Source organism: Globicephala melas, chromosome 7 (genome assembly GCF_963455315.2).
Source record: "Globicephala melas chromosome 7, mGloMel1.2, whole genome shotgun sequence".
Classification (NCBI taxonomy): Eukaryota; Metazoa; Chordata; class Mammalia; order Artiodactyla; family Delphinidae; genus Globicephala; species Globicephala melas.
In genome coordinates, this window is record NC_083320.1 from 112,868,903 (window position 1) to 112,890,345 (window position 21,443).

The window sequence follows — 21,443 nt, forward strand, 5'->3', positions numbered from 1 at the left end:
CTGCCCTGTAAAGGGCACTCGGCTGGATGCACAGCAGGGACCCCATCCTCCCTATCTGGAAGGTGAAGCAGTTAAAGCTGCCATATCACCCTGATTATCACTGTCATCAAAAATATAAAAACCAAGTCCTATTAACTTGTCATTAAAACTTTTTCACATAACCTAAGAATTTTTATTCTGGCTAAATTCCTAATTTAGTTATTGTATTTCAGATTAACTGTACTCATTCAGGGAAGTTAATTCTGATGTCTGTAAAGCTATGGCCATAAATACACATCATTTTGGCACTTGTGTATATATAAAAAATGACCTAAGACTGCCAACCTTTTTTTCAGTGCTAAAATTAAATTATAATTTATCTGTTGAAAACAAATCTTACCACCAAATAGTAAAACATCCAGACTATATTTTGCCCATTTTATTTGCAGTAAGAGAAGAAACACCTGATTATAAATTTTTTGACATTCCAAACTTATAACAATGTCCACAGGCCATGGGACCTATGAAAACAAAAAGAGAAAATTAGAATAGAAAGTAACCTATTACTCATATGTCTCAAATTTTTTTTTTTTTGGCTGTGCTGCACAGTATGTGGGATCTTAGTTCCCCGACCAGGGATCGAACCCGCGCCCCCTACATTGGAAGTGTGGAGTCTTAACCACTGGACCGCCAGGGAAGTCCCTTGTATGCCTTAATTTTAATAGAAAATGTTCTTAGAGTATCAGTACATACCTTATAGCTCAGGGTCAGGCCATCTAAGATATGAACAGGGAGTTTCTTCTTAGCTGTGTCAACATTTTCAAAAGATATAGATAGACTAGATAAAGAAATATAAGTTTTAGTTATTTAGCACTTTGAGTTATTTAATTTATATATTCCAAAAAGACATTTCATAAAAGGAATGCAGATATTCCATATTTTTCTAAGCATATATTCCAGAATAGAAATCAGGTTTTAGAAATAAAGAAGGGGGCAAAATTTTTAAATAATGGGTTTAGCTATAAAAAAGAAGATACTTATAGTAAATTACTTAGGAAAAAAGACAAAGTCAGGGAAGGTTAACTGTATTTGGCAGGTGCCTAGTCCTGGTAGAGTTCAGCGAGAGGCTCAGGAGACGGACACTCTGTTGGGGGTGGCAGGAGAGAGGGTGGGAAGAGACAGAGAGACAGAGAGAGAGAGGGAGAGAGAGGGAGAGGGAGTGTGTGTGTGTCTGGTGGCGGGAGAGGCTGTTCTCACCCTGGAGAGCAGGCATATGCAAGTGTGTGGGCAAGAATGGGGTCTGAAAGTGAGAGAGTGGCATGTACATATATACACTACCAAGTGTGAAACCAATAGCTGGTGGGAGGCAGCCGCATAGCACAGGGAGATCAGCTCAGTGCTTTGTGACCGCCTGGAGGGGTGAGATAGGGAGGGTGGGAGGGAGGGAGGCGTAGGAGGGAAGAGATATGGGGACATATGTATGTGTATGGCTGATTCGCTTTGTTATGGGGCAGAAACTAACACACCATTGTAAAGCGATTATACTCCAATAAAGATGTTAAAAAAACAAACAAACAAACAAAGAATGGGGTCTGCTTCTAAAGCAAAGGGTCACACATGGCTTCATCCACTCCTGCCCAACTAGTCTGAGTGTGACTCTCAATAGAATGCAGCTACCACAGGGCATGGAAATGTTCCTGAGCCAGGCACTTATTTCCTTCACTCCTCAGAGCAGTTCTGTCACTGTGCTGAGAAAGGACGTGACTCTCCCAGGATACAGAGGCACCTGTGACGATGCCTGGATGCAGCCCACGGAAGGTTAACTTGAAGGCCAAGGCAGGAGTTAGCCTTACAACCAGAGATGTAAGGGCCGGTGTGTGATTTACGAGTTTAGCCAATTCATTCCATGTCACAGACTAGTCAGAATTTTTTTAGCTTGTAAGTCTGTTACACGTGCATCTACCAAGTACTTAGTAGGCAGCTACTGAATACCTTGTCAAGTGCTGCACTAAGCAGGTGATAAAAAGCCAATCCCTGCCCCCCTCCAGGGGCTTATAGCCCAGAGCATACAAAACGTGCAGTCACCCTCCAGTCACCAAGCCAGGGGGGCAGAGCTTTGCAGGAGTGCAGACAACTGCTGGCCATGCCCATGGGAGAGCAGCTAACTCAGGTAACTGGAGGGTGCAGACACGTGAAGGCTCCTGGGGGAGAGAGTACAGCTCTCGGGGAAAACAGAAATGTCCCAAATCCCTGAAGTGGGAAGTATGGTGGAGAGAGAAGGTGATGTGTCTGTCTCTGTGTGCACAAGAAGCGAGGTGGGGAGCCCGACAGTGAAAAGCTCTCTCTCTCAGGAGAAGCTCGGCCCATCTGCTCCAAGGCGCCAAGCAGCCCAAGCATGCGTGGGGGTGGGGCGGCTAGTGTCCCGTGTGGCCCTGGAGGGCCAAGTGGAAGGGAGAGATGCCGAGACAGCTGGTTAGCAGGCGGCAGGGAGGTGCTCTCCAGTGAGCGCTAAAGGGCATGGGGAATGTCATCCAGGAGGCAGAACCGAGGGACCAGGGTATGTGGGGGCCGGCAGAGAGGAAGGAATCTAAGGTGAGCTACACTGGGCACTGGGATGAACAGTGGTCCCATCCAGAAGAAACAAAGGGCTGAGAAAACGATGAAGCTCAGTTTTGGACACATGGCATCTGAGGAAAGTCATGAGGCTGGTTGTGCAGACACCTGGGCTAAAGGTACTGACCTGCAGGTCACTAGCGGTCGCTGAAGCCATCGACATGGAACGAAGGTGCCCCAGGCAGGAGAGCGAGAAGCTATGCTAAGGGTGGGGCGGAGGGCAAGGGGCTCACAGGGAGGATGCAGAAGGAGCACCAGTGACAAGGGAGGGGTATGGGCAGGGCAGGGGAGCTTGGAACCGGGAAGGAGACCTCTGGGTGCAGACTCAGGGAGCCTGAGGGCACAGACAGGCACCTAGAACACATGGAAGCCATAGGAGAAGGGGTCCCAATGGGGTGGCCCATTTGTCCTGAGTTAATCTATGAGTGGGAATCTCAATAAAAATACCACGAATGTTTTTGTTTTGGTGGATGGAGCTAGACAAGATGATAAATAAAGTACATTTTTTAAAATAAATAAGCAAGAATAGCCAGGAAAACCCTATTAATAAAACAGAAAGCTATTGGCATGTGAATAAACAGAACAGTGAAATAGGATGGAAAATTCAGAGAGAGACCCAATGCATATAACTCAAGTGCATATGAAAATTTAATGATGAAGGGGTATCAAATAAATGGGGAAAGGTGGATTTTTTTTTTAAAGAAATAAGTGATGGCAACCAACCAGTCATTTGGAAAAAAGATAAAACTGGATCTATTTCTCATGTTTTTTAGCTGAATAAATTCCAAATGGATCAACACCTAAATGTAAAAAAATCCATTCAAGCATTAAAAGAAAACATGGGTGAATTTCTTTATACACTTGGATACAGTAAAACTTTCTTAACTATCACTTAAAATTCAGAAGTAATAAAAAAGATACATTATAAAACTAAAAACTATCTTCATGACAAAACAAGAAATTGTTATACCATAAGCAGAACAAAAAGACAAATGCCAAACTGGGAAACCTATAAAAAGAGCTTCTAGGGAACTTCCTGGCAGTCCAGTGGTCAGGACTCCGCACTTCCACTGCAGGGGGCGTGGGTTTGACCCCTGGTTGGGGAACTAAGATCCCACAAGCCACGTGGCACAGCCAAAAGAAAAAAAGAGCTTCTAAAAATGGAGAGGATGAAGACCAACAACTTGATACTGACAGAAGTAGTGGCAAAAGATATGGAGAGTTCACTTTTAAACAAATGCAAAAATAAGCGTATGAAAAGATAACTATGCTCACATGGAAAAATGTAAATTAAAACTACACTGAGACATCATTTTTCATCATCAGACTGGCAGAAATCCGAAAGTCTGACAACATACTCTGTTGGTGAGGCTGTGGAGAAAGCCTCATTGCTGGTGGGAATTAGAAAAAATACGGCCTTTATGAAGAGGAATTTGGTAACAGCTAGCAGAGTTACACAGGTGTTTACCCTTTTACCTGGCAATCCCATTCTAGAAAAATACTCCAAAGTTACACAGGCAAAAATAAGAAGTGAAATGCACAAGACCAGTCACTGCATACATACATCGCAGAAGAACAGAATCCACGTGTCCACCAACAGGACACCTGGTTGAATGAACACAATCAGCTGTAAAGTAGTGAGGACAAGCTCTCTAGCCTGCAATGCAGTGGGTCTGGGATGTATTATCTACTAAAGAAAAGTTAAGCAGGTGTTACAGAGTGCACACTGTGTGCTTCCTTTTCTGTAACATGTGAGGAGAAAAAGGAATATGTACACATACGGTTTTGGTTCCAAAAAATAACACTGGAAGGATAAAATAAAATCTAATAAAAAAGGTTATGAGGAAAGGGAGAAAATGGACAGGAATAGGAACAGAAGCCAGAGCTCCCTAAAAGTAATTTTGTATCAATGATTTTAACTTAAGAAATATATAGCTGTTTTATACAATTAAAAAACAAAATGGAATCAAGAAAAATAAAAATGAAGTGATTCCTAAAAGTAGAAAATAAAACAAATGAACCCAGCCCTATATTTGTGGTATAATCACATTGAGAATTGTTCCAGGTGACCCTGAAATACAGGATTCTGATGACTTGAAAGTAAAGGAAGAGAATATAGTCACAAGCATGTTTTAAACTCTCAGTGGGCTTGTTGCTGTTATTGTTACTTTGGAACTATTATGATTTATTATAGAATAAATATAATAAATATTTATGTTCATGAGTTAGTAAGCACTCAAGGGAAGATACAAAAGAAAATCAAAAAAGTGAAATCCTATAATCTTTAATACATACTGGAAATATCAATATGAGCTTATGATTCATCTTCCTCTTTCTACATATTTCCTAGCTCCATCCACTGAGTGAGCCCAGAAGTACTGATAATCCAGTATAGACGAACACTCTGGGACACAGACCAAGGGCTTTTAAAGCCACAGAACAGACAGGACCAGTGATCCTGGAAGAGGTGCAGAGCCTGGGGCAGGAAGTGCACAAGATGAGTCCAGACATCCAGTCCTGAAAGCAAAGATGCTCTCCAAGATTACTAGAGTCAAGTGAAGGAGTTCCGTCTGGGTAAAGATGGGACAGTCTGAGCAAGAAAAAAAGAATAACTGTAATAGATTGAAACATACTAAAAATAACAAAATTCATGAGTTTCTATTGATAGTGAAAAATATAACTTTAGCCTTCCCTGGCCCCCCCTGGGGATTACTAGGCACTAATTCCTTACTATGGAAAGAATCTAGCGGTTACCCTGCTTTTACTAATCATATAATTGATGAAAATTCTACTTCTATGGAATCATCAAAGGTAACACATGACATAAATAAAAGGAATTATTTTATCTACTACTAAGTAGTAGACGGTCAGTAACCTGGCATGGCTGTGAGGAAAATAATGTCCTAAGTGGCATGTAATAAATGTTAATTATTATCATTATTACTTTTCAAGGGCCACTGAGGGAGCCAAGAAAGGTAGCCAAGCAAGGACACGGAACAGGAAAAAGGACGAACAAGCAGGGTGGAAAATGAGCCTCTGTTATACAAAGATTTAATGGCATCAACCCACAGACCTGGCCCAGGTGCTCAGCAGGCCGACTGACAGGGAGGAGGGAAGGTGAGTTCCCGAGCCGGGGATAAACCAGTACAACAGCTTGAAAACAGGCAACGCTGTCTGTGAAAAGTGGTGGAATCTATTTCCCCTCTAACTGGGCTGGCCTCTGACTTGGTCTGTGGTGGAAGTAAGGGTCTGTGAGGTGAGGCCTGCAGCTCAGGCCTTGACCAGTGCCAAGGGCTCTGCTCTCACTCTCTCAGAACACCGCCTGTGACATCACAATGAAGGCTGGTGCAGCCGGCTGGAGGGCAAGGGTGGGTCAGGAAGGCGGCCAGTATGGACTCCAGCCATGTGAGCAAGGCCATCAGACCCTGAGAGACCACACGGTGCCATCTCACATCTCCTCTCATTCAGTGGGCAAGTCGCTGCTGTCTCAGCTTTTTTTTTTTCTCAAAATATTTATTTATTTGGCTGTGTCAGGTCTTAGTCGTAGCACGTGGGATCTTTGCTGTGGCATGAGGGATCTTTTTCGTTACGGCATATGAACTATTAGTTGCGGTATGTGGGATCTAGTTCCCTGACCAGGGATCGAACCTGGGCTCCCTGAACTGGGAGCCTGGAGTCTTACCCACTGGATCACCAGGGAAGTCCCTGCCTCAGTTTTCTAATGTGTAAAATAACATTAGTAAAACTCATAGGGGTTGGTGTGAGGATTAAATAAGATAACATATAAAAGAGAAGAGTTCGTGACACATGGATGATCTTATAATTTTTAAAATAAAAGGTCCTCCCATATTTTACCGTGAACTGTCTTCAGGATAACGCTGTCCTACTGCTTCTTGAAGCTGGACATTAAGAAAAGACACATTCTGCCAGGTTTCCTTTTCTCTTATTTTATCAAAAATTGACGTGTAGAAGTCATACATGGTATCCCCCCCTTCCATTAAGAAGAAATTCCTCATGGCCTGTAAGTACTCAACCAACCTGAATGAAGAGAAAATAAGTGACAGAAAAATCTTAGGCTCATAAGATAGGATTCTAGATCAGGATCAGGTATCATTTTTAGTGAAATGCGTTTACACTGTGCATTTACTAAAATTAGAAATACTAATACATCTTAAAGATTTTCAAAAATAATAAAAACAGCATATGGTTTACTTTTAATAATCAGAAAGAAGTTATTTTTCTGTAACATTGAAGAAAATTTGGCGAAGTCACAAAAGTGTAATAAAAAAAGTTAATCCAAATCTATTCATGATGAATTTCCACTGTTAATATTTAGGGTATTTCTTCCCAGTCTTTTTTCCATGCATTAAAAAAATAGTTCCTACTATAATATATATCCTATTTTTTAAGATTTAAGAAACTTTACATTATTTAAAACTCTGTATAAACATAATTTGTATGAACTTTACGAAGTTCATACATGTAAATGAATATGCCATATTTTAATATGGATGTGCATATTTATGGATATGCCACAATTTAAAGAACTAGTCATCCATTACTAAGTAATTTCATGTTTTTTCTCTGATAGCAAACTTCGTGACAAGCATTTTTGTGTAACAAGCTTTTTCTGTATTTCATTTGGGATAAATTCTCAGAAACAAATTTCACAATAAAGTTAGGAAAACACTGATGGTCTACTGATCTTCTCAAAAGAAAATTGTTTATTGCCTAACCATTCCCTACTCTAATAAAAATTAGCTTGAAATCTAGGTTTAAAAATAACTTCAGCTATTCTTAAAGTACAATAAACTACCAACTACCTCCCAAATGAAACCACTCCTCATACCTGTAATCTTTTTTTAGAGTTCGCATGAGGTTTCCACAGCAATCTAGATACTGTTTGTCAATATGAGGATAGAGGCAAGATCTCAGCGTTAATTCAAAAGTCTGGCAAGTCACAGATTCTGATGATCTATCCACACATATGTCTCCACCAGCAAACTTCTCGTGAAAGTCACTCTGTTCCAAATACAACCTTTAATATAAAAATATGAGTCTTCTTTGTAAGAGTTGCTGTCAACAGAATTCTCTTTTTAAAAAAAGACATCAATTCTTTTTTTGTCTTTTAATGGAGGTACAGCTGATTTACAATATTATATAAGTTTCAGGTGTACAACATAGTGATTCACAATTTTTAAAGGTTATATAGTTATTATAAAATATTGGCATATTCCCTGTGCTGTACAATATATCCTTGTAGCTTATTTATTTTATACATAGTAATTTGTTATCTCTTAATTCCTCACCCCTATCTCGCCCCTCCCCCTTCCCTCTCCCTACTGGTAAACCAATATTTTGTTCTTTGTATCTGTCAGTCTGTTTCTTTTTTGTCATATTCACCAGTTTCTTGTATTTTTTATTTTTAAAATTTATTTTTTGGCTGCGTTGGGTCTTCGTTGCTGCGCGTGGGCTTTCTCTAGTTGTGGCAAGCAGGTGCTACTCTTCATTGCGGTGCACAGGCTTCTCATTGCGGTGGCTTCTCTTGTTGCGGAGCGTGGGCTCTAGGCACGTGGGCTTCAGAAGCTGTGGCACACGTGCTCAGTAGTTGTGGCTCATGGGCTTAGCTGCTCCGCAGCATGTGGGATCTTCCTGGACCAGGGATTGAACCCGTGTCCCCTGCATTGGCAGGCGGATTCTTAACCACTGACCCACCAGGGAAGCCCTGTATTTTTTAGATTTCCCATATAAGTGATATCATACATTATTTGTTTTTCTCCATCTGACTTACTTCACTAAGCATAATACCCTCTAAGTCCATCCATATTGCTGCAAATGGCAGAATTTCATTCTTTTTAATGACTGAGTAGTATTCCACTGTATACATATACACCACATGTTCTTTATTCATTCATCTCAACAGAATTCTCTTAAATCAAAACTCTGGAGTCCCATATTTACCTTTAGTCGTAAAATTACCAACTATTACAGAAATAAAAATCTTTTTCCTCAAAGTATTCTTTGTGTGAAGCAGACCTTCACAGAGTTGCTTCTGCCTAAAAGATCAAGTACTGAGTAGGTCTTTCTAGCCCTTAGGGTTGAAAGTAGTGAATGACGGCCATTAGACAATAAACAGGGTATTGTGTGGGTATTAATAATTTATTTCATTGGGGCAATTATCTAAAAGCCCCTAAGGGCCAAGATACATCGGGAGGGTCTGACTCAACATGTCCCAGGACCCCTAACTTCCATGAGCGTCTTCTGTATGAGTGACAGCGCTGCCAATGGGCCTAGGGCTCATGATAATCTGTGGACTTTCACAAATAATAAAGAGGCTAAGTTATGTATCTGAAATAAGTGAATGCAATATATTCTTGTATTTCATTCATTAGAAAGGAGAGGCTACAAAGGTTTCTATTTTTAAGGCTGGAAAGCCCTACCTGGCAGAGATAAACAGTTACTAAATATTGCAGCACAGATTCTGCCATTTCAATCATTGAAAATCCTGCAGGTGCGTATCACCTTGCAAAATTAATCGCCAGCAGCGGATCATGAACATCATCCAGTTCAAGATGCCTCTCGGCAATGGACTGCATCTTAATGAGGGTCTCTCTGGTGGCCTGCTGCTCAGTGAGGGCCTGTGCAGTGGAGTCCTCTCCGTGTCGAAGACGAGACTGCACAGACTCCAGAAACAGGGTATACAGACTTTTTCTTTCTGCATCTGAAACATAAAGAAATGTGTAAGGTGCATTATGTTCTAATAAATAACTAACATTAAGAAATATTAAGTAAACTTATCTAAATATATTATAGCCTGGTATTTTTCCTTTGGCCTATGAAGGTCTATCCCTGTTTTGTTACCCTTACAGTATAGTACCCTTAGTACAACTAAACATTTTTATAACCTCTGTTAGACAATTGCAAAGTTCATGGTTAAACATTCAAAGTATAAGCTAGTTTTTTTCTGAACAGAGTAACAGCTTAAGCAGGAAGCCTGAAAGTAAAGTTACCATTATACTAGATAGCACTATGATAACACTAATAGGAGTCATAATTACATTGGGAAAAACACTTTGAACAGTGGCCCTGGAAAGTTCTTTACGTTTTATTATTCAGTTAAAAAGGAAACATTCCACAAAGTGAAAATATTACTTAAAGTAGATATAATAATTTAAACTAATTAACGTAACATTAAGATGATTTACAAACAAAACAACTAAGGTCACATCTATACCTCTCAAAGCCTTTTTAGACAGTTGATAAAACCTTAAGTATATTGCTTAAATTACATCCAAAAAGACCAGAAATTATATCAAGATTTTCTCAAAACCTATGATCAAGTCTGAACCGCTCACCAACAAATTCCTATCTGCCAGAGTTCATGTCCTCAGGTGCCAAATGCTGCTCTGCATTAAGAAATACCAGAGAATTGTTGTTAAAGGACCAGTTCTAAGGCATCAAGAGTAAGTAAAATGCATGTGGAACGTATTATCACTGCCTTTCAAACACCGTGATAAAAGTTTCCAACGAGGACAATCTTTTTTCAGTCAGAGCAGCATGATCTATCAATTTGATCATGGTGATAAGTTCCATGAAAATAAAAGGCTTTGATAATTTTCAAACTGCAAAATAATGTCATATCTCAGAATGGCAAGCGTGAAGATTGGAGCAGCTGCTCCACCACTAAGGGGTTACCTCTGGCTGTGGCTTGGCACGTGGTGCTCTCCATGCATTGCAGGTTCTTCAGCAGCTGCATTGACTTGCCAGCCATTATGATCTGCTTAAGGACGGGTTTCAGGAAGGACACCATGGTGTGCTGCCTGCTGGAGGGCCCTTGATCACTGCCAGAACTCGCACTAGCGTTATCACTCATTTTTTCTTCGTTTTCTGTCTTTTCCGATACACTGTATAGCGTGTAAGTTGCATACCAAAAGTCTCTGTGATTTACCGGAACATTCTTGTTTCTATAGGGATTCAAAAGAATTTTAAACTTTAACTTCTCTTCCTTAAAAACAACAGTATATCTATTCTAGCTTAGGCATGTTGTCCAAACATTCCAAAACACAGTAATATCAATTATTAGTAAAACAATGCAATCTTTAGGTAAAATGGGACAGATGTTTTTACCTGACTTCAGCTTAACACAGAAAAGTGGACAAATACTCTGAATGGCATAGGTAAAATCTAACTATGCAGAAAGTTTCCTGAATTGGAATTAAACAAAATATGATTAATTTGGTTCTCTTTAAAGGTAGAATAAAAGTTTACCCATCTCCTCTGAAAGTAAACTCCAGAATTCCACATCTTTTTTTCCACAACTATTTCCACTGGACTATTTTAACAATGAAACAAGGTGTACTCATCACCCCCTAAGGATAGTCAGAATCCTGTTTTTACAAAAATCCTCATGTGCAACAGAAGAAACAAGACATAATGAGACCCAAGATTCAGCTAAAGAAAGGCCAGTTCTTTTATATGAGCACTGTGTAAACAGGGTTACCTTTCTGTAGCTCTAAGTTACTCTCCCTGATGAGTTAAATGGATAGCTATCAATAAAAACATGTATCCAGGGACTTCCCTGGTGGTGCAGTGGTTAAGAATCTGCCTGCCAATGCAGGGTACACGGGTTCGAGCCCTGGTCTGGGAAGATCCCACATGCTGTGGAGCAACTAAGCCCATGCACCACAACTACTGAGCCTGTGCTCTAGAGCCCGTGAGCCACAACTACTGAAGCTCGCATGCCTAGAGCCCGTGCTCTGCAACAAGAGAAGCCGCCGCAATGAGAAGCCCATGCACTGCAACGAAGAGTAGGCCCCACTCGTCACAACTAGAGAAAGCTCTCATGCAGCAACGCAGCCAAAAATAAAATAAATAAATAAATTAAAACAAAACAAAACAAAAAACATGTATCTGTACAGAGTGCAGAACTTAAGACTGAGTTAAGAGAGTGCAAATAGTTCTACATTGCAGTTTCCATGATTCTGTTCAGAAAAATCAATTAAGTGAAGGGGAATCATCATAGATTTTATGATGATCAAGATTTTCCTTAATTGTTTTATTAAATATTATACTAAAAAGGTAAAAAGAGCAGCCAATTAGGAGAAATAAATATATTAGAGGCATATTCTGTAATATTTTCACACCTTTTGTCTCATAGATAATTTATTCCCATTGGTTCCCTTTAATGAAGCCATCTGACATCACCTAATTCATTTTAAGGGACTCAGTGTGCCTTTCACCATACCAGCCAGCCCAAAACACACTATCACTCAAAAATATAATTTCCTAATAAGCAAAGCTGTGATTGACATAAAACTTGGAAAAATATTTTTGCACTGGTACCTGATGTCTTCTATAAAAATGCAAAAGAACCTGCCTATGGATCAGGTGAAGCTAACAGAACTGTACGATCTCCACATGGGAGAAGAGAGGTAAAGCCAGCTCCTGCTGTGCCTCCCTCACCTCTGGATGATGAACTCCCGGGCACAGTCGCACAGGTGCCCATGCACGATCCACTCATCTACAGTCTGCAGGTAGGGCCGCACGGTCTCCACCCAGAGCGAGAACAGCAAGGAGACCTGAGGAGACAGTGCAGCACGCACATCCATTCTCAGAACTCCCTCGTCTCTGGATTAAATGAGGTTCGAGCGTTTCTGAAGCACCTTTTAAAAAGTGATCCAATTTCTATGTTTTTTGAAACAAAGTAAGAAATTAAAAATCCTAACCATATGCTATAAAATCCTTATGAAAAACCTCACCTAAATATGAGAAGACCATATTGTCCATAGCAGGACCCTCTTAGGAGTGAAAGTTACCCAGGGACAACAGGTCTAAACTGGACAGTCCAAACTGGTATATGGTTATCCTATCCAAATAGTGCTATTAGCAAAATGTCCATTAACAAGGAAGTGATTCTGTTCTACTATAGTTCCTAATAAAAAGAAATTACAGAGCTGAAAGAAATCAACTTTTTATTGAAATGCAGTATCAAAATGGTGAGGAAAAAGAGTCACACCAACAAACTAGGCAAAACACCTAAATTATGTGCCCAAAGAAACATGCGGTTTTCTAGATTAAAGTCTAGATTTGTATTTTTTAAAATTGTGGTAAAAAAATACATAATATAAACTACACTGTCTTAACCATTTTAAAGTGTACAGTTTGGTAGTGTTAAATGTATTCATATTGTTATGAAAACAGACCTCCTAAACCTTTTTCAGGCTACAAAACTGAAACTCTGTACCCATTACCTATCCCATTTTCTCCTCTCCCCCGGTCCCTGGTAACCACCATTCTCTTCTCTGTTTCTATGAATTTGACTACTCTAGATACCTCATATAATAGATCTGTATTTTTATTTAAGAAAGAGTTATTACAAATATCTATAAAAATCAGCTAGGTATTTTTCACATCTTGCTTTTATGTTTTGTTTTATTCTTGCCTCATCCATCTGGTGATCTTGGCAATTATAGATGAAAAGCTAGTTTCCTGCAGCCTCAAATTTAGAATCTAATTTGAAAACTCACAACAACTGTCTGACATACTATTTTTACAAATATCTATGACAGGCTATTGACCACTCCTATGGCTGAGCAGAATTAGTCACACACGGTGGACTAGACAAGGATCCCCACATACAGTTTGCTCAGAGGCTTCTCCAACATTGTCATATTCAAGGATGGCTTTGTACAGGGTGTTGAGCAGGTGAGATGCTCGAACAACATTTCGAGTGTCAGGTGGAACTTCTGCTACTCCAGTACTAAACACTTTGTGCAGAACCTTGAGCTGAGCCAATCGAGGTGACAACTTGTCCACCACTATTGCAAGAGTTATTGTAGTATCTGCAAATATCAAGAAATCAAACTTATTAGCAAGGAAAAATATCTGCATTCAAAATGTGATATAAATGCTAACCTACTTATGGAAAGGCATGGCAAGCCGGAGGGTGGCAGGTTTTTTATTGGTTTTTTTTTTTTTTTTTTTCAGTACGTGGGCCCCTCACTGTTGTGGCCTCCCCCGTTGCGGAGGACAGGCTCCGGATGCGCAGGCTCAGTGGCCATGGCTCACGGGCCCAGCCGCTCTGCGGCATGTGGGATCTTCCCGGACCGGGGCACGAACCTGTGTCCCCTGCATCGGCAGGTGGACTCTCAACCACTGTGCCACCAGGGAAGCCCAGGATGGCAGGTTTTAATCTCATGTTACAAGGAACTGATTTCCCCCAAAAAAGAACCCCCTAAAGAAGGAAAAGACAACTCAGCAGAAAAATAATGAATAAAGGAAGTGACAATTCATGGAAAAGGAAATTCAAGCAATTCTTAAACATACAGAAAGATACTCAACCAAACTTATGAAAAATGAATGCAGAATAAAACTACTCTGGGCAAATACAAAACAGACTACAATGGGCTCCTGTTTTAGTGAGGGGAGGCGGAGAGGGTGACTACTAAAGGTAACAAGAGCAAGTCCCTTCGTCAGGATGGCACAGCTCTGAACCCTAAATATGGAGGTGGTCATAGAGATCTACACATGTGATAAAAGGTAAAAGAACGGCAGAAAGATACTGCTTACCTCCTTGCAAAAAAACAAGGCCCTGCAAAACTGGTGAAACCCATGTCAGACCTGCAGATTAGTTAATGTACTATGCCAATGTCAATTTTCTAGTTTTGATAACGTCCTATAGGCGTCAACACTGGAGGATGCTGGGTGATGGGAACATGGGACTTCAATGCACTATTTTTTGCATTAGTTGTAAATAAAAGTTAAGGGGGAAAACCTGCATGCACTGGGTTACCATTTTCACCTGTCATATTGATGAAGACCCAAAAGTTTGATAACACACTGCTAGCAAGACTGGGAACAAACAGGTACTCATATATATTGCTGGCAAGGGTGTAAAGTTATTTATCTGTACCTCCATAGAGAACAATGTGGCAATATCTACTAAAATCACATATGCCATCACATACTCTTTGACTTAGCAATTCCACTCTTAAGAATTTGTGCTATAGCTAACTTGGTGCACATGTGTACAATTACTTATATGTAAGTGGTTATCACTGCAGCACTGTTGCCAACAGGAAAAGATCAGGTACAGCCCAAATGTCCATCAAAAGGGGACTGGTCTATGATACATCCATACAATAAGATGCTCAATATGTAAAAAAGAACGAGGAGGCTCTTTAAATACTTGTATGGTATATTCCTCAAAATTTAAATTAGAAAGCAATTTGAAGAGAGCAGTTAAAAGACTACTAGGCATGTGTATATGAATACATGTTGCTTGCACATGTCTAAATTATTTCTGGAAGGATGTACAAGAAATAGATCAGTTGGTTGTCTCTGGGCTGGGGAACTAACGCAGCAGGAAAAAATTTCACTGTAAATCTTTCTATACTGCTTGGATTTTTAGAGATATGAATGGCTTAAAAATAATTTAAAAAAATGAGTGTATCCAGGAGAATTACTTATTTGCCATGTAATTTTCAAATCTTATATTAATTATTAACCTAAATGGCATTCAAAATATGAGTTACATGTGTTATGCATAAAAGGGAAGAATATTTAAATACCATTATTGATGATGCACTTCTCAATTTCTGTAAGTTCCTCTTTGAAACTAATGAAGTATTTGTACAGGGCCCACATGAAAGCCTGGTATGTTCTAAAAGGTGCTTCTGTCGACTTCTTAGGAACGGAACCATTTCCAGGTAACATGCTTTCAGAGCTGTGCCCCATGATTTCATCAATAAACTCCTGGAGTCGAAACACAACCTGGCCATATGCTGCTATTTGTTCTAGCACTGATCGTAAACAGCTCTACAACAGAAGCAAACCAGAATGATTTAAAGTCAGTCTTCTGTAGGCATTCTAATTAATATCCCCTCACTGTAAAATGTTTCTTTTGTGACTTTTTTAAACAGTATGCTTAGTAAAAGACAAAGTAAAACGAGTATTTAGTTTTACATTCAGAGGAAACAGTGTAAGCATTAATTTTTATAAAATATAGAACTGTGGCTTACACTTTTTAAAAACACATAAATATAAGGTAAATGTACTGTAGGCAAAAAAATTACAGTAGACAGCTTTCCCAATAAAGAATGACAGAAAATACAAATCAGAACTAAATATGAACACCACAAACAATATAAAAGAATTCTCTAAGCACTATAAAAATACACACTTAATTTTGCCTTTTGGAACTTAAATATATTTAATAGTTAATTTTAATTTTGCAAAATGTTCTAAAGTTACATAACCATGATGTACATAAATCTTATTATTTAATTTTAATTACAATAAATACAAATAACTTACATTTGTCAAATGAGTTACTATAATGTTGTTCCTCACAGTTACCTTTCCATCTATCAGCTGAAATATAAAGAGCTTTTTTACCCCTGAAAGTAACCTGAAATAAAAAGATGAATGTACTTTAAGTTTAGAAAAATATACACTACAGTAATGCCTAAGAAATTTGAATAAAAGATTCAGAAGGGGAGGGTAAGGGAGGACAAAGAGGTCAGATAATTAGAAAACAAGACATCAGTCTTTTTATCTGATTACTTTAAGACTGATTATTTCAATACCATCTTTAAGAAAGTACAAAACAGTATTGTCAAAACATTTCCTCACATACATGATGGTCCAAACAGATCTTCCCACTTTTAAGCATGTCAGTATTATATTTTATGGCAGAGAGAACCAGAAACTGGAAATCTCAGTAGTAACAGCACTACATGTTACATTCTTCATCTTCATTTTTGTATGAACACAGTCTAAATTCTGAGATTCCTGGTTCCTAGGTACAGGGCACAGGTAACTCTCACTGATGTGCTCTGCCTAAAAAGCAGTAAGCAGAAAATTAGAAACCTTAACTTGAATTCAGATATTTAAAAAGTGATAGTCTAATCTTGGTTAAATCATATATGACAGTATTTAAATGGAAAAGAGGTAAATATACCAAAATCTCCATGGTCGACTCTAAAGTTTGGGCTTACTGAGTCTCCCAATCCAAATTTAGGTGTCGACAGGGACCTGATTTGGGTTCATACCTAATGGTCTATTTCTAATATGCATGTGAAAAACCCTCAAACACCTTTCTTCAGAAAACCAAAATTCTGCTTCTCATTAATAAAGTCTTTAGACTATGAATTAGGTTAACAGGTCTTACCACAGGGTTTCCCGAATAACCTGCGTTTCAGTAACAAAAACTCTGTCATCTGGAACATATAATGGGTCACTGGTATACAAGTGTTGGTCCCTATTAGATAACAAACATCAAATGTCAATGAAAAGATTTCTCATTAAGTAAAAGTAGAAGTCTCAAAGAATATGTGTAATTTAGTGGTAATTAAACCAGTAATTGATAAGCAAATAAACATAATACATACTTTAAATTTCCTCCCATATTCATTTTCACAAGTCAACTGAAATACTCTCAGAGAAGCACTTTCAGAGCAATTTTAAGTTTACTGCCGACTTAGGCAAATATTTAAAACTATGTATTGTTGTTTTGGAAAAATAGTAACTATTTTTGCAGTAAGTACACTAAAACAGAAATCAAATAAATGGCCTAATATAAACCAATCCATTCACTTTGAAAATAACAAATCAAAAGACAGATTATAGTTAAATAATTTCACTTTAAAAATAATAATTAAATAACAAAACTGCTTAGGGCTTCCCTGGTGGCGCAGTGGTTGAGAGTCCGCCTGCCGATGCAGGGGACACGGGTTCATGCCCCGGTCCAGGAAGATCCCACATGCCGCGGAGCGGCTGGGCCCGTGAGCCACGGCCGCTGAGCCTGCGCGTCCGGAGCCTGTGCTCCGCAATGGGAGAGGCCACAACGGTGAGAGGCCCGCGTAGCGCAAACAAACAAACAAACAAACAACAAAAAAAACCCTGCTTAATTGGAATTGTTAAAAATTTCAAGGAAAAGCAGATTTGAGATTTGTTTTCCCTTCTCACTTGGCTGCCTTGTGAATAAACCCTTTCTGCTGCAAACCTTGGAGTTTCAGCATTTGGCTTGCTGCTCATCAGGCAAACGGAGCTAGTTCGATGAGGAACTGATCACAGGTTAAGTGGCAAGTGCAAAGTGTTATGAAGAATAAGTGACTGAGGAGAGTGGCCAAGATGGCAGAGTAGAAGGACCCTAAGCTCACATCCTCTCATGAGCACAGAAAAATTACAACTAACTGTGGAAAGAAAAACTGATAAAAAACACTGAAACATACCAGAAAATATTAAAGAAGGAACCACAACAAGACAGGTAGGAGAGGCAGACTCGTGATATAATCAAATCTGATACTCCCCAGGTGGGTGACCCACAAACCGGAGAATAATTATATTACAGAGGTTCTCCCACACGTGAGGCATGCCCTAGTCTGGGGGGTCTGGCACCGGGAAGAGGAGCCCCCAGAGCATTTGGCTCTGAAGGCCAGTGGGGCTTGACTGCAGGAGCTCCACAGGATGGAAGGAAATAGAGACTCCACTCTTAAGGGCACAAACAAAATCTCATGAGCACCGAGACTGAGGGCAAAGGCAGCAATATGATAGAAGCCCGGGCCAGACCTACCTGCTGGTCTTGGAGGGTTTCCTGGGGAGGTGGGGGATGGCTGGTGACTCATCCTGGGGACAAAGACACTGGTGGTGGCTATATCAGGGAGCATTCACCTGTGTGAGCTCTCATGGAGGCTGACCTCTTGGCACCAAGACCTGGTCCCACCCAGTAGGCTCTAGGTTCCAGTGTGGGGATGCCACAGGTGAAACAAACTGGGCAGGGACACAGCCCCTCACCTCAGCAGACAGGCTGCCTAGACTTCCTGAGCCCACAGCCACCCCTACACATGCCCACAGATACAACCCTGCACACAAGAGGGACAAGACCCAGCTTCACACATCAGTGGGCAGGCACCAGTACCTCCTGCAGGAAGCCTGAAGAAGCCCCTGGACCAGTCTTACCCACCAGGGGGCAGACACCAGAAGCAAGAAAACCACAGTCTGCAACAGCTCACTGATGAAATCAAAGAGGAAATAAAAAAATACCTGGAGACAAATGAAAGTGGAAACACAACGATCCAAATCTACTGGACACAGCAAAAGCAGTTCTAAGAGGGATGTTTATAGTGATACAAACCTAACTCAAAGAAGAACAAATAAAACCCAAAATTAGTAAAAGGAAAAATCATAAAGCTCCACAGTGGAAGTAAATGAAATAGAGACAAAAACATAATAGAAAAGATCAATGAAACTAAGAACTGGTTCCTTGAAAAGATAAACAAATTTGGTAATTTGCTTATCAGACTCATCAAAAAAAAAAAAAGAAAAAAAGAGAGAGAAGGCCCAAATCAATAAAATCAGAAATGAATAAGAAGTTACAACTGACACCACAGAAATACAAAGGGTCACAAGAGACTACCACGAGCAACTGTACGCCTAATAAAATGAACAACCTAGAAGAAATGGACAAATTCCTGGGAATGTACAATCTCCCAAGACTGAATCAGGAAGAAATAGAAAATATGAACAGATCAATTTCCAGTAATTAAATTGGATCAGTAATCAAAAAAAATTCCAACGAACAAAAGTCCAGGACCAGACGGCTTCACAGGTGAAGTCTACCAAACGTTTAGACAAGAGTTAACACGTATCCTTCTGAAACTATTCCAAAAAATTGCAGAGGAAGGAACACTTCTGACCTCATTCTACGAGGCCACCATCACCCTGATACCAAAACCAGACAAAGATATCACAAAAAAAGAAAATTACAGGCCAATATCACTGATGAACACAGATGCAAAAGTCCTCAGCAAAATACTAGCAAACTGACTTGAACAATACATTAAAAGGATCATATACCATGATCAAGTGGGGTTTATCCCAGGGATGCAAGGATGATTCAACATTTGCAAATCAATGTGATACATCACATTAATAAATTGAAGAATAAAAATTACATGACCATCTCAATAGATGCAGAAAAAGCTTTTGACAAAATTCAACATCCATTTATGATAAAAACTCTAAAAAAAAATGGGTGTGGAGGGAACATACCTCAACATAATAAAGGCCATATACGATAAGCCCAGCTAACATCATACTCAAAGGCAAAAGCACTTCCTCTAACATTAGACACAAGACAAGGATGCCCACTCTTGCCACATTTATTCAACATAATTTTGAAAGTCCTAGCCACAGCATCAGAGAAGAAAAAGAAATAAAAGGAATCCAAATTGGAAAAGAAGTAAAACTGTCACTGTTTGCAGATGACATGATAATATATATAAGAAAATCCTAAAGACGCTACCAGAAAACAACTAGAGCTTATCAATGAATTCAGTAAAGTTGCTGGATACAAAATTAATATATAGAAATCTGTTGTATTTCTATACACTAACAATGAAATATCAGAAAGAGAAATTAAAGAAACAATCCCATTTACCATTGCATCAAAAAGAATAAAATACCTCGGAATAAACCTACCTAAGGAGGCAAAGACCTGTAAGATGAAAGAAACTGAAGAAGGATACAAACTGAAGAGGATACAAACAGCTGGAAAGATATACCGTATGAAAGAAACTGAAGAGGATGAAACTGAAGAGGATACAAACTGAAGAGGATACAAACAGCTGGAAAGATATACCGTATTCTTGGATTGGAAGAATCAATACTGTTAAAATGACCATACTACCTAAGGCAATCTACAGAATGCAATCCCTATCGAATTACCAATGGCATTTTTCACAGAACCAGAACAAGAAAATTTTAAATGTGTATGGAGACACAAAAGACCTTGAATAGCCAAAACAATCTTGAGAAAGAAAAATGAAGGTGGAGGAATCAGGCTCCCTGACTTCAGACTATATTACAAAATTACAATAATTAATACAGTATGGTACTGGCACAAAAACAGACACATAGATCAATGGAACAGGATAGAAAGCCCAGAAATAAACCCACACACTCATGGTTAATTAATCTACAACAAAGGAGGCAAGAATATGCAATGGAGAAAAACAGTCGCTTCAATAACTGGTGCTGGGAAAACTGGACAGCTACATGTAAAAGAATGAAATTAGAACAGACTCTAACACCATATACACAAATAAACTCAAAATGGATTAAAGACCTAAATATAAAACTGGACACTATAAAACTCCTAGAGGTAAATATAGGCAGAAAACTCTTTGACATAAATCGCAGCAATATTTTTTTGGATCCGTCTCCTAGAGTAATGGAAATAAAGAGAAACATAAACAAATGGGACCTAATTAAATTCAAAAGTTTTTGTACAGTAAAGGAAACCATAAGCAAATCAAAAAGATAACCTACTGACAAGGAGAAAATATTTGCAAATGATGCAAATGACAAGGGATTAATTTCCAAAATACATAAACAGCTCATACAGCTTAATTTGGAAAAAAACAAACAACCCAATCAAAAAATGGGTAGAAAACCTAAAGACACTTCTCCAAAGACATACAAGTGGCCAACAGGCACATGAAAAAATGCTCAGTACACTAATTATTAGAGAAATGCAAATCAAAACTACAATGAGGTATCACCTCATACCAGTCAGAATAGCCATCATTAAAAAGTCTACAAATAGGGCTTCCCTGGTGGCGCAGTGGTTGAGAGTCCGCCTGCCAATGTAGGGGACATGGGTTCGTGCCCTGGTCCGGGAAGATCCCACATGCCGCGGAGCGGCTGGGCCCGTGAGCCATGGCTGCTGAGCCTGTGCGTCCGGAGCCTGTGCTCCGCAACGGGAGAGGCCACAACAGTGAGAGGCCCGCATCCTACAAAAAAAAAAAAAAAAAAAGTCTACAAATAATAAATGCTGGAGAGGATTTGGA

The 21,443-nt window shown here is 39.4% G+C and overlaps 1 protein-coding gene across 4 annotated transcripts in view; it reads right to left on the bottom strand.

Annotated features, from left to right (window-relative positions):
- Positions 1–21,443, bottom strand: part of TUBGCP5 (tubulin gamma complex component 5) — a 55,504-nt gene that overhangs the window by 6,421 nt on the left and 27,640 nt on the right. For 3 of the 4 annotated variants that reach the window (XM_060302607.1, XM_030840444.2, XM_030840449.2), the window contains exons 8-18: positions 16,763–16,852; positions 15,907–16,000; positions 15,162–15,408; positions 13,231–13,433; positions 12,055–12,170; positions 10,288–10,556; positions 9,115–9,313; positions 7,442–7,630; positions 6,448–6,630; positions 733–817; positions 380–500 (exon numbers count right to left, since the gene is read on the bottom strand). In XM_060302607.1, coding sequence (XP_060158590.1) covers positions 380–500; positions 733–817; positions 6,448–6,630; positions 7,442–7,630; positions 9,115–9,313; positions 10,288–10,556; positions 12,055–12,170; positions 13,231–13,433; positions 15,162–15,408; positions 15,907–16,000; positions 16,763–16,852 — 1,796 coding nt within the window. Of the gene's footprint in view, positions 1–379; positions 501–732; positions 818–4,887; positions 5,183–6,447; positions 6,631–7,441; positions 7,631–9,114; positions 9,314–10,287; positions 10,557–12,054; positions 12,171–13,230; positions 13,434–15,161; positions 15,409–15,906; positions 16,001–16,762; positions 16,853–21,443 lie in introns of those variants that run through there. The other variant, XR_009564656.2, reaches the window with a different exon arrangement.